The sequence below is a fragment of the Pleurodeles waltl genome, chromosome 8 (genome assembly GCF_031143425.1).
Source record: "Pleurodeles waltl isolate 20211129_DDA chromosome 8, aPleWal1.hap1.20221129, whole genome shotgun sequence".
Taxonomy (NCBI): domain Eukaryota; kingdom Metazoa; phylum Chordata; class Amphibia; order Caudata; family Salamandridae; genus Pleurodeles; species Pleurodeles waltl.
The window spans coordinates 852,922,760-852,936,550 of NC_090447.1; the positions used below are offsets into that span (position 1 = coordinate 852,922,760).

At 45.0% G+C, this 13,791-nt stretch overlaps 1 protein-coding gene across 1 annotated transcript in view; it reads left to right on the forward strand.

The window, feature by feature from the left end:
• Positions 1-13,791, forward strand: part of ABCC4 (ATP binding cassette subfamily C member 4 (PEL blood group)) — a 1,378,868-nt gene that overhangs the window by 224,344 nt on the left and 1,140,733 nt on the right. Inside the window, exon 3 of the mRNA XM_069205134.1 lies at positions 7,916-8,036. Within this exon, the coding sequence (XP_069061235.1) occupies positions 7,916-8,036 (121 nt within the window). The remainder of the gene's footprint in view (positions 1-7,915; positions 8,037-13,791) is intronic.

Genomic DNA, 13,791 nt, shown 5'->3' on the forward strand with positions numbered 1-13,791 from the left:
TCAATCTGCCCCACTACAATGCATTCCAGTCAACACCACTTTACCCCACACCAATCCATCCCACTCCAGTAGCCCAAACCACCCCAGTGTAATCTGCCCCACTCCTGTTCACCCACTCTAATCTAAAACAATCTGCACCACTCCAAAGCAATTTGCCCCACTCCAGTCCAAACAATCTGCCCCACTCCAATCCATCCCACTCCTTCTGCCCCACTCCAATAAAAAACAATACACCCCAGTCCAATCCACCTCACCCAATCTAATCCACCCACTCTTCCCAATTCATGCCACTCCAATCCACACCACTCCTATCCAATCCACCCCTCTCCAATCCAGTCCACCCCACACCAACCCAATTCACCCCATTCCACCCCAATACCATCTGCCCCACTCCAATCAAAAACAATCTACCCCACTCCAGTTTGCTCACTCCAATCCAGAACAATCTGTCCCACTCTAATTCGCCCCACTCCAATCCAAAACAAATGCCCCACTCCAGTCTGCCCCACTCTATTCCAAAACAATATGCCCCACTCCAGTATGCCCCACTTTATTCAAAAACAATCGGCCACACTCCAGTTTGCCCCACTTCAATCCAAAATAACCTGACCCACTCCAATCCATTTCAGTCTGCCCCAGGCCAGTTTGCCCCACTCCGGTTTGCCCCTATCCAATCAAAATCAACTTGCCCCACTCCAATTTGCCCCACTCCAATCCCAAACAACCCACTCCAATCCAAAACAGTCTACCCCAATCAAATCCACCCCACTCCATCCCCAGCCACCCCACTCCAATCCACCACAATCCACCCCACAACAATCCATTCCACCCCACACCAATCCAATCCACCCCATACCAATCAAATCCATTCCACCCCAATCCAGCCCAGTCCAATCTACCCAGTCCAATCCAATACACCTCACCCCAGTCCAATCAAATCCACCCCACTCCATCCCCAGCCACCCCACTCCAATCCACCACAATCCACCCCACAACAATCCATTCCACCCCACACCAATCCAATCCACCCCATACCAATCAAATCCATTCCACCCCAATCCACTCCAATCCACCCCACCCCACTCCAGTCCAACCTAACCAGGTTCAATCCATCCCACTCCACTCCAGTCATCCCATCCCACTCCAGTCCAACCCACCCAAATGCAATCCAACCGATCTCACGCCAATCCAATCATGTCCACTGTTACCAAATCCACCTCACTCCAATACAATCCACCACACTCCAATACAATGCACTTTAATCCGCCCCACTCCAATCCACATTAATCCACGCTACTCCACTCCAAACCACCTTACTCTACCCCACCTCAATCCAGTACACCCCTCTCCATTCAACCCACCCCTACACCAATCTACCCCACTCCAATCCACCACAATCCATTCCATTCCACTCTAGACCACCCAACCCCTATCCAATCCACCCCAATCCAATAAACTACACTCAATACATCCACCCCACCCTAATCCACCCTACTCAATCCATTCCACCCCATTCAGTCCACCCCAATCTACTCATCTCCGCCCACCCCAATCCGATACACCACAGTCCAATTCACCCTACACCAATCCAGTCCACCCTACACCAATCCAATCCAGTAGACCTCAGTGTAATCCAACCCACCCCAATCCAACTCACCCCACCCCAGTCCAGTTCCCCGTCCAGTCTTCCCTACCCACCCCACCCCAATTCACCCACCCCATTTCGATCTACTCCGCCCCACTCCAATCCACTCCTCTATCCCTATCCACTCCACCCCATCCTAGTTCAGTCCACCATACTCCAAGCCATTCCATCTTGCCTACCCCACTCCAATCCCCTCCACCTCACTCCAATCCAATCCAATCCAACCCACTGTAGTCCTCCCTACCGCATCCCAATTCAGTCAACACCACTCCAATTCAGTCCACCACAGCATACTCCATTGTTCCCCAACTCAATGAAATCCACGCCAATCCAATCTACCTCAATCCAATCCAGCACACACTACCCCACCCCAATCCAATCCAGCACACTGCAGACCACTTCACCACAATCCACCCCAAACCGCCACATTTCAGTCCACCCCATCCAACTCCAATCCACTCACTCCAATCTACCATATGTTACTATCCACCCACTCTATCTCAACCCAATCCAACCCACTCCATCTCTGTTCTGCCCACCCCACTTCAATCCATCCAGCCCACCCTGCCCCACCCCACTCCAGTCGACACCCACCCCACTCCAATTCAGTCCACCCCACTTCAGTCCAGTATAATCCACCCACTCTGCGCCAGTATCTAATCCACCCCACCACCATCCGGTCCACCCCAGCCCTACCACTCCAATTCAAACAACCCTTCCCATTCCAATCTAATCCACCTCAATCCCATCCACCTCACCCCATTTCAATCCACCCCACTCCAAGCCACCCACTCCATCTGACTCTAGTCCAGTCCAATCCACCCCACTATCTCAATTCACTCCAACTTGTTTTTAACTTAACATTTGCTAGCACATTTTTGCCTTGTTAATGTCACGTCGATACAGTATAAATATATAAATCAAGGAAACTTACTTTCTCAAATTTGAAATGTTCAAGAGTTAGGTCAATCTACTGAGATTCGGTCCTGTGACCTATAATTTACACGCTTTACACACACTGTACTAACTATGCATTTTGAACCCTTGCAGGCGGTTTATCCCTAAAGTACCGAAGGTTTTTTCAGATTGATTTATAAATGTTGTAGGGTAATACAAGAGAAATTCTACATGTTGCAAAAAAATAGCAAAGGAAATTAACTGTTTCCGAAACACAATTTACATGTAGCTGTACTGTCTCAGTATCAGGGTACTCTGTGTCTAAAACCAATTGCTGCAACTGTATCCAGTTGAAACCAGTGGTAGCTGGTAAGCCAGGATTTGTTCCAGAGCATCTACTTCACAAAGACAGCACTCCTAGATGACATTGCAACTAACACCCTTCTCCAGTCATATACTAAAGAGTAGCTACTTGCTCTCTCTTTCAGTCACCACTCTTTCTCTACGTAGCCTATGTCTGTATTTCTCTCACTAACTCATCTCTGTCATACCCTCTTTTTGCCTCGACCTGTCTCTAATGTACCTCTCAGCCTCACTGCTGTCTCTGTCTCACACCTCCGTATACTTCACAAATCTTATTCGCACTACAGTTCCTTCATCCTACCTACTCTTCCTTTCCCTCCCTTTCTGTATATTTCTCTCTATCTAGCCTTTATCTTAACCTTATGTATCTCACTATGTTCAATCTCCCTACCTCATTTCTTTCTATCTTTCTCCCTCTTCACCTCACTCACAGTACCACTCTTTGTACCTTTCTTTCCTTCTCCTATTTCCCACTGACTTTCAATATTATTCCTCAGCAGAGCCAGACGTCACTGTCTAGCCTGAGTTGTGTACACATAGAAACAGGAGAAGAGGGACAAGGCAGAGGAATAGATTTAAGGTGGAAATTACCAGATTTTACCTCATGAAAAGATGAAAGTCCTTGGGGCTTTACTTTTGATTGCAAATATACAGTAGTTAAGGCTACAATTTGAAGCAAGCACTACATGAAAAAGTTGTATATTAATAGTATTTACTACCCGACTAAACATCCATGAAGTTACCCTTGACTATCTTTCCATAAATGGGAGGAACAGACTGGCAAAACACACATTTCCATGTAAAGAATTATTTTTGCAAGGCAAAAAAACATAGATCCAAACACAAAAACAAATGCTTTCTTATGGTACTTTTTGACTAGAGAGCACTAGGCAGCTTCATCTGCTTTGCAGTTTCCAAAACTTTATTGTATAATTCAGTATTGTTTGTTATCATGACAGCTTGGGTAATAAATTAAAAACTGTTCCAGACAGCGGTCACAAAATATTTCTTGCTGGGTGCCCCAAAAACCGTAAGGATGTTGGGACTGAGCCACAAGCCAGGCTATGTACCCACAGAGAGATTAATTTAGCCTATAGATGAGCCTCGTGGACTCTGGGAAAGGGACGATGGCTTCATGGCTTAATGAAAGGCAGGCACAGCATCTAGAAGATGATAGCCGTACCTTATGGCATTGCCCATTGAGTTGCATCCAAGTCCAAGAAGTGCTCTCTGAAGGTCATGCCCCATACTTTAAAGAGAATGGCTGCAGAATGAATCCCCTTTACTAGGACGTGTGGGTAATGAACTTGTACACTAGACTTTGCGAGAGGCCTTTCCCAATGGGGCATGTAGGTAGTTACATAATTTTCAGGTCTCATTAGTTGGCTAGTCCCTGTGGCAAGAGCCTGATGGGCATGGCCAAAATAGTCTTAGTCCTCTGCATCCCTTACCTGTCAAAAGAATACCTCGAGCCATGCCTTATACTCACCCCCATACCATCAGTACCCATATCAGAAGACCCCCAGCTGTGCACAACAGGCTATAGGCAAAAGGCATGGTCTCTGGCCACACACTGCACACAGCTGTTGTGCACTGTGAAGCAGCCATGCTTGGCCTTTCACTGTATTCATCAAGCTCTGGGCACATTCTCCCTGATTATATTCTCATTTCAGCACTGTGGGCTTCTTATATGTTTATAAATTTGCGACTCTCAAAATTTTCTGCCAAGTCAAGATGGAGGCGGCCATGATTTCTGAAATCTATGGGCTGGAATGACCCATTGGCACTGCAGGACCCCATTTGAGTTTAAGGATCCTATGATCTAAATTTAAAAAAAAAAATTTTAAGGGCCAGATCCGCCCTTCTGTGATTCCACCACCTCCTTCTTGTTGTTGGGGATGTTCCCCTTTTCCTTCACACACCCGAAATTTATTGTTCTGCAATTCCTTTTCTTGGTTGTCTAGAAGAGCAGTGGGAAATGGGCATAGAACAAGGCTTTTAGCCAGACCCTGCACCCAGTCTGCATAGCATTAAAAGCAGCCACTCAGTCTTCTGGACCCGCGTAATCAATCAGTCAATCAACTTTATAAAGCGCAGTTAATCACCCGAGATGGTATCCAGGTGCTGCATTCCCGATGTGCTCAGTTGAAAAGCCAAGTTTTGAGTCTTTTTCTGAATTACTGTAGAGAAGGTGCTGTTCGGAGGTGGAAGGGGGAGGTTGTTGCAGGACTTGGTATTGAGGTAGGAGAAAGAACCTCCTCCGCTGTAGCTACGGCAGATGCAGGGAGTGTGTGTGAAGGCGAGGGAAGTGAAGCACAGGTGTCTGGAGGGTTGGTGGAAGTTCTGCTGGTGGTTCATGTATGCTGGTCCTATGACGTGGATGGCCTTGTAGGCATGTGTAAGCATCGTGAAGTTCCATCTTTTATGAATGGGGAACCAGTGGAGGTCCCTGAGGTCTGTTTGGGAAGGTCAAGGATAAGTCTAGTGACTGTGTTCTGAATAGTCTGGAGTCTCTTTAGGAGTTGTTTGGTGATTCCTGCATAGAGCATGTTGCCGTAGTCCAGGTGGCTGGTAAATAGAACCTGAGTGACAGTTTTTCTGATGATGATGGGGACCCATTTGAGATCTTTCAGAGCAGGCAGAGGGTGTGGAGGCAGACGGTGGAGACTGCCTTGATCTGGCATTTCATGTTGGGTTTGCTGTCTAGGATAATGCCACGGTTGCGGGAGCAGTCTGTTAGTGTGGGTCTGAGTTCAGAAGGCCACCAGGCGTTGTTTTATGGACAGGTGGTGTTCAGACTGTGTTGAGCTTCAGGCAGTTGGTCTTCATCCAGTCGACAACATTCGCCATGAAGTTGTGGAAGTTGGATCTCATGGTGGCAGAGTCTTCTGAGAGTGAGAGGATAAACTGAGTATCGTCTGCATAGGAAATGATGTTAATGCTGTGGGTACTGACTATTTTGGCTCGGGGCATTATGTAAGTGTTGAACAGAGTGGGGCTGAGTGATGACCCTTGAGGGACGCCGCAGATGGTGCTCTTGGTTTCTGAAGTGGAGGGTGGTAGGTAGATTATTTGGGTTTGTCCTGTGAGGAATGATGCAGTCCACCTGAGGGCACCTCCTTGGATCCCGATATGGTATAGTCTCTTGATGAGTGTATGGTGGGATGTAGTGTCAAATGCAGCTGAGAGGTTGAGGAGGATCAGAGTAGCTGTCTCCCTCTGGTCCAGGAAGGTTCTGATCTCGTTGGTGGCAGCAATCAGGGTGGTCTCAGTTCTGTGGTTTGCATGGAAGTCGAATTGGGAGGTGTCCAGCAGATTGTTTCTCTCTATGTGTTCAGTGAGTTGACAATTGATGGCCTTCTCAAGGACTTTGGTGGCGTAGGGGAGCAGAGAGATGGGGTGGTAGTTTTTGAGATTGGTGGGGTCGGCTGAGGGTTTCTTGAGGAGGGGTCTGACTTCTGTGTGTTTTCATCTGTCGGGGAAGGTGGCCCTGGTGATTGAAGTGTTGAGTGTGGCAGTGGGTTTGCTGCTGATTTCCTTGCTCTCTTCTTCGTGTCTTTTAGGTGATGGCGGTTTATGTTGAGGGCTGATTTGAAGGTGGGATCTTTGCTGGTGCGACATCTTTTGCAGTTGCGCTTTACAGTCCTCAGTTTTGGTGTATACCAAGTGGCTTGTTTGGTGAATCTGCTTGCCCGACTGGCTTCATGAGGGTGACTTTGTCTGCGCAGTTGGTAATCCATGCGGTGAACTTCTGAACGGCTTGTTCAAGGTTGGATGCAGAGTTCGGCTGGGTGGTGTTGAGGGAGTCTGTCTATTGGGTCTCCGTTACTTTTCCAGTTGCAGTAAGAGGAGCTGGGGGCTGTGGGAGGTGCATAGAGGCCCTGTAATGGTGAAGTGGACCATGGCACGGTTGGTCCAGGTGAGTTCGGTGACGACTGTATTTGACACTGTCCCTGGCTGTGAAGATCGGGTCAAGGGTGTGTCCAGCGCTGTGTGTGGGGTTGGTGACTAGTTGTGTGAGCCTGATGTTGCCCATGCTTTCTAGAAGGTTGGAGGAGTATGTACCTTTGTTGGGTCATCGAGGTGGAAGTTGAGGTCGCTGAGTAAGATGTACTGCTTAGAGTAAATGGCGAGTTGGGTGATGAATTAGGGTATTGCCTTGCAGAAACAGGCGTGGTCCTGGGGGTCTGTAGGCAAGGGTGCCTCTGAAGGTCATTTTGCTGAGTTGGAAGATGAGGTCTTCCTTGATGGGAGTGGTGGTGCAGCAGGTGGTTTCTTTTTGGATGATGGCGATGTCTCCTCTGTGATTGTTGGGGCGGTCCTGGTGTATCATCTTGTAGCTGTTGGGTGTCGTAGTGACGACGCCGGTAGTGGAGGAGGGGTTGATCCAGGTCTCTATAATGAAGATAAGGTCGTAATAAACAATATGAAAAAATGCTCCCTTACGCTATTATATTTCTTTATTTTTCAAACTTCATTCCTTCAAAGTCAACTAATATCCAGGGTAATCATTAAGCTTTCAAAATCCGCCTAACTCATTTTTGTAACACAAATAAATAAAAAAGTAACAAACACATTTTCACCAAATCACAAAAAACACCTTTTCCGAGTAAAGTTCCATCTTTATGTCGTTTGTTGTAATTCCATTCTTCAGGTTTTGTTTCAAAGAGTAGCAAAAATGTTCGTGGGTTTAAAAGTGGGAAATGTGTTTTAGCTGCTTTTCAGCTTAGCTACCCTCTAGGGATCTGCCACACGACTAAACCAAAAGCTTTAATTGCCAGCCAAAGAGCCTGCATGTTTGCCAAACCCTGCTGAAGTGCAGCTTAATCATAACTAGAGTTGCTGAGAAAAACAGTTTGCGTGTGGCGAGAGCAAGCTTTTCGTTACGTGATATGCAATTAAAACTAATCGCTATTTTTTGTTAATATTCTTTCCAATGTCAGGTGGCTGTTTTTGTGGTGCTTATTCATACAGTGTGAACCTTCAGTCTGGTCTTGTTTTGTCTTGCAGGTACTGGGAAAAGGAAGTGCAAATTGCTCAAACGGAAGCAAGGAAGCCATTTTTATCGAGGGCAATTATACGCTGCTTTTGGAAACCCTATTCTGTTCTAGGATTGTGTACATTTCTAGAGGTAATTTTTGGTAAATGCATTATATTATTAACTTACATTTTGTTCAAAACATGAAACTAGAACAGGTGTGTGTGACAATTTATGTTCTTTTAATGCAAAGAGACTGTGGATGTATTTTTTGTTGTTTAAAAATTGTTTTTGCTATAGGAGATGCATCCTTTAATTGGTATGAAATGCTATTAGGATTTTTTTCCAAGAACGCTGACAGCGACAGATTCGTGGCCACTTTTACTGGAGGATCTAATTGGTTTTTGGGACTTTTTTTGATGCCACATTTTTTTTATATAATGACCTTTTGGCAATGTTTGAAAGTTAAAAGCTTGATGAGGGATTGGCCCAAAAGAAACGGTTTACCTATGGTGGATTAAGTATTGTGACTCTCCGTTTTAGCTTGTGATTGTGTGTTTGTGCTCTTGGTGTAACTGTTTGAATGATCCTAAGCCTATTTTACTTTTAGACTAGTGTGTATTTTTGCTCTTGTTGTTTGACGAGTGTTTTATGGTTTTTATTAACTGAAATAAAACTTACTTACTCCTGTTTTATGTATCGTAGGTAGTTGTTTTTTCTCAATCACATTCTCCTTGTGTTCGTCATTCCCCTTAGTGCTATGTTCTGGTTGCGGGTTATCTTCATGGAAATCACTGTTAGGGGGCGCAACTAATGACTTACTGCTTATCGGTTCTAGTATGCAGAGATGGGTGATGCGCTTTCTGCGTTTTGTTTATCTCTGAAATGTGGCGTACATGTGACAATTTTCAATTTTTTTATGCTACCTTCACTGAGTTTGTGTGATGGTTATTGTGAATATGTTCCTTCATGGTCTGGCCTGGAAGTATGAAAATCGGTCACAAAACAGTGGTCCAAAGATGTTGCTCCTCACTGTCCCATTTTGGGAATCAAGAGTGCTGGCAGGCCGGGGGTGTGGTTTGGCGCGCGGCAAGATGGCGGCTCCCTTTTGAGCTCTGGAGAGCCCGCCACAGATCCCAGCAGCTATCGGATGCCGTGAATGGTCTTTGACTGCAGAAAATGAACGCTCTCACCCCAGTAAGAGGCAAGGAGCCGTTCTGAGCCACTCCAGTATCTGCACGATCGCTTGAGATCGCTTCTTTCTTCCTCCACGCTGTGCTGGTGCTTCAATATGCCCGCAAGATGGCGGACCCACAACACAGGCCGCGATGTGAGACATTGAGAGTTTTCATCCTACACAACTATTGCATGCAACTTCAGTGGAATAAGATACAGGGCTGGCAAGCCCTTAGTGAATTTTCTCCGGGTCATGCTGTGTTATGAGGTATGACTGTTTCACAATAATCTGCAAATTTGGAAGTGATACAGGGCAGTGGAATGTATTTCAAAACCCCATTAAAGACACGGGCTGCTCCCCCGCATCTAATCTTTATATCCGTTGGATTACCCAGCCTCCTGCTGTTGGGCTCGCTCTGAGGCCCATATCATACGCTGTGATATTTATCTGCACAGTTACTATTATCAGACGCCAAAACTCATATTAAGGGCACTGTTCACAACTCCGGCCGCGATGTGCGAAGTTCTTCAGAGATATTGAGAGTTTCCATCGCACATTCTACCGCACACAACTATTACACGCAACTTCAGTGAAATAAGGTACAGGGCTGGCAAGCCTTTAGTGGATTCGTCAGAATAAGGTACAGGGCTGGCAAGCCCTTAGCGGATCCTAACCAGGTCAAGCTGTGTTATGAGGTATGACTGTTTAACAATAATCTTCTAGTTTGGGAGTAATACAGGGCCATTGAATGTATTTCAAAACCCCGATAAAGACACAGGCTGCTCCACCGCAACTAAGTTTTATATTCTTTGGATTACCCAGCCTCCTGCTGAAAACAACATAGTTGGGCTTGATCTGAGGCCCATATCGTATGCTGAGATATCTATCTGCACAGTTACTACTATCAGATGTCCAAGCTCATATTAAGGGCACTGTTCACTCTGGCTACAGGCTAATCATCAATCCATCCTTATATATGGCTGGACCTGTCCTGACCTCGCAATAAGATCTATAAGGTGTGAATCCTTGAAAGGGTGGTCCCCAAGCCACGTTTCCCTTGGCTCCATCAATATCACAGATCGCAACATGGCAGATTCAGAGGACTCTTCCTCCAAAGATAGAGAATCCAAAACTGCACTCAAACTAACAAAAACACTCGCCACCAACGTTAGAAACTCCGAGCAAGGAAAAACTGGATTCCTCCTCAACACTCATTGCGATTTTACGCAAACTGAACACTGTGGATGACATAGCCCAAAGCACCAAGACTAATACTGATCTTCTCCAAGTTGAAGTAGCAGCAATTTGTAGCGACCTCAAAGAGCTGAATATAAGAGTTACAGTTGCAGAAGCCAGGATAAGCAGAGCTGAAGACTGTATCAAAGAACATTCCCAAAGGTTTTCTGATCTAGAAAAGGTGGTTGCGACTCTTAAATTACAAATAACGGAACAGGAAGATCTAAACAGATCTGTATCTTTGGACTACCAGAAGGAATCGAATCAAACTACAAATCAGCAGCAAATTTTCTTATCTCATGGATCCCTACTGCCCTTCAACTAAACTTTGACAAGGATGTCGAGATAGAAAGGGCTCACAGGGGCCTCTCCTACAAGCCGATGAACTAAACCTCCCCAAGAGCCATGATCTTTAAACCCCTCAGAAACCAACACACTGAACTAATCCTGGCCCAGATGAGGAAAATTAAGGTGGTATTGTGGCAATCTCAGAAAATATCCATTTCACAAGACTACACAAAAGAAACGGTGATTTGTAGGAAAGACTTCTTGGCCTTAAGGAAAAGACTAACATCAATCGATATCTTCTTCGCCTTTAATGGTCTTTGCAAATTCCGTATTTCACACAAAGCCCAAACGAAAATCTTCTCAGATCCTGCAGAGCTATTGAGATTCCTGGACAATAAATCTGAAACGCAGATGGAAGCTGAGCCCTCCAATTCCTTAGCATTAAATTTCACTCCACCTTGAGCATTCTCCTTAGCCCATTGCAACACACAATTATTGTCATAACATTCTCTTTTTTGATGTTGCTATACATTGTTGATATTCCTCACGGACACTCACTACCCTATTATATCATGTTAGTCCTGTCCAAGGATGCCCTCCTTCTATCTCATCTATGCAGGGCTAATACCTTGGCACTACAACTCAAAGCCTGTTTTTTCTTTTCTTTTTAGATCTTACACCACAACCACACTTAGGGCCAAATGTAGCAACTTCCCAAATTGCGACTTGCAATTTGCGAGTCCCAGCGACTCGCAAATTGCAAGTCGCAATTTGGGATGCAGAAAGGTGTCTCAGACACCTTCTGCGAGTCGCTCATTAATATTAATGAGGTGGGTCGCAATTTGCGACCCCATAGCGATTCAGGGCACTCACGGGGATGGAGGCCTGCTGGGAACAGCAGACCTCCATGTCCGTGACTGCTTTTAAATAAAGCAGTTTTTTTTTTCAAAGTGCAACCCGTTTTCCTTAAAGGAAAACGAGCTGCACTTTGAAAAATAAACCGAAACCTTTTTTTTCGGTATTTTTCAGGGCAGGTAGTGGTCCATTGGACCACTGCCTGCTCTGAAAAATTATTTTTTGGTCCAGTCACAAAGGGGAAGGGGTCCCATGGGGACCCCTTCCCGTTTGCGACTGGGTTACCATCCACTTCAAGTGGATGGTAACTGCGAGTCCATTTGCGACCGCTTTCGCGGTCGCAAATGGAATTGCATACCATAGCGACTCGCAAATAGGAAGGGAACACCCCTTCCTATTTGCGACTCGGAAATGCATTTTGCGAGTCGGTTCCAACTCACAAAATGCATTTCTACATACCAGATGGGCTTTAGCGACTCGCAAACGGCGTTTTTCACCGTTTGCGAGTCGCTAAAGCTTTGCTACATCTGGCCCTTAGTTGTAAAACATTAAGGTTCATAATGTATATCTGACTTTGAGAGGAATGTCACAGTTAATGTGTTTGAACTTGTTTCTCTTGGATGTTGCTTCTAAGGTTCTAGACACCTATGCCTAGGCCACTGTCCACTTGTTGAATTGTTGTTACCTTTTCATTCTACTTTATATAATCACCCACAAACCGGCAGAAATTGTATTTGATCTCAATCCACCCTCTGTCTATGGGGTCTTCAATTTACGGTTGTTCAGTCATTGCCATGGGCTCCAGTGATTGGCCCGGCTGTGCCCCTACACGGTGCTAGTGCTCCCTCCTTCTGATATTTGCCTTATCACGCTCCCCCTGGTGGGAAGGGACACCATTCCAACATCCTAACACCAAGTACTAATTGCTTGCTTACTTGTGGATGTCCCCTAAATCCCTTTTCCCTAGTTATCGTTCCCCTGCCCCCTTGTTGGTATTACATATTTATGGTTCTCCCTTTTTACCCACACTCTAGTCTATTGTAGTTGACCATCAACAACTTTTTTCCCTATGTTGTCCATTAATGAAATTTCGCTGAACACTAAAGGGTTGAATCATCCAGTGAAAAGAACAAAAGTCTTAGAGTACTGTAAAGACCCAGCATGTGATATTATTCTCATACAGGAAACTAAGATTGGTTACAGGAAAGCCCTTATTATGAGGACAGGGTGGGTGACCCAAGCATTATGCTATGAAGCCTCAGGAAAAAAAATGGGGCACTAACACTTATCCCCAAGAGTTCTGGTTTGTCAATTATCTCATCGGAACACAATTATAAAGGAAGTTGGCTTCTTACTATGGTATCCAAAGGCACCCAAGATATATACATACTGAACATTTGTGCACCACACAATGATGACTATGAATTCTGGGCCAGACTGGACAAGAAATTAACTGATCTCCCTTCTAATTCTAACCTGATTGTTGGCGGAGATTTTAACCTCCCAATGGACACTATCCTCGACCTCTACTCTGCCATACAGTTGAGAATACCCAAATCCCATAAATATATGATAAAACTCTGCCAGTTACATACACTCAAAGATGTATGGAGGATCCATAATCCAACCAGTAACGATTTTACATTTTTCTCTCCACACCACTCCAGCTTTACACGTATTGATCACCTCTTAGTTTCAGAGTCTCTTCTCCAGCACACCACGTCATCCAAAATTCACCCAATTCTAGTACCTAACCATGGTGCAGTTTCCATGACTATTACTCTAATCCCTACCAAATGGAATAACAGGATCTGGCACACGAATTAAGAAATTCTTGAAAACCCCACAGATGTAGAGAGCCTAAACAAAGAGATTGATTTATATTTTAGTGAAAATAGCCAATCGGTGTCTTCTCCGGTAACCCTATGGGATGCATTTAAATACACAATGAGGGGACAAATAATCAAATGCATGTCCAACAAAAACTTCCAGATCAAAAAATCACTTCAACAACTGGCTTCAGAATTTAAGGCTTAGGAATCCACATTCAGACAAACAAGAAGTAATGTGATATTAACTGAGATTAAACACCTGAAATATAAATATAACCCTATTATTAGTAAAATGGCTTATCTCTGGGTCCATGCACAAAAATCTAAATGTCTATTATTTTTAAGCAAAGCTGGGAAAACTCTGGCCTCCACTCTCAAATTTAAACAGACTTCTAACAACTTCTCTGCAACTCTACCTCCTGCTGCCATAGCACTTGACGCTGAGAAAAAGTTCAACAAGGTCTACTAGCTATTCTTACAGGCCACTCTTGAAGTTCATGACTTAAGTGAATCTTTTATT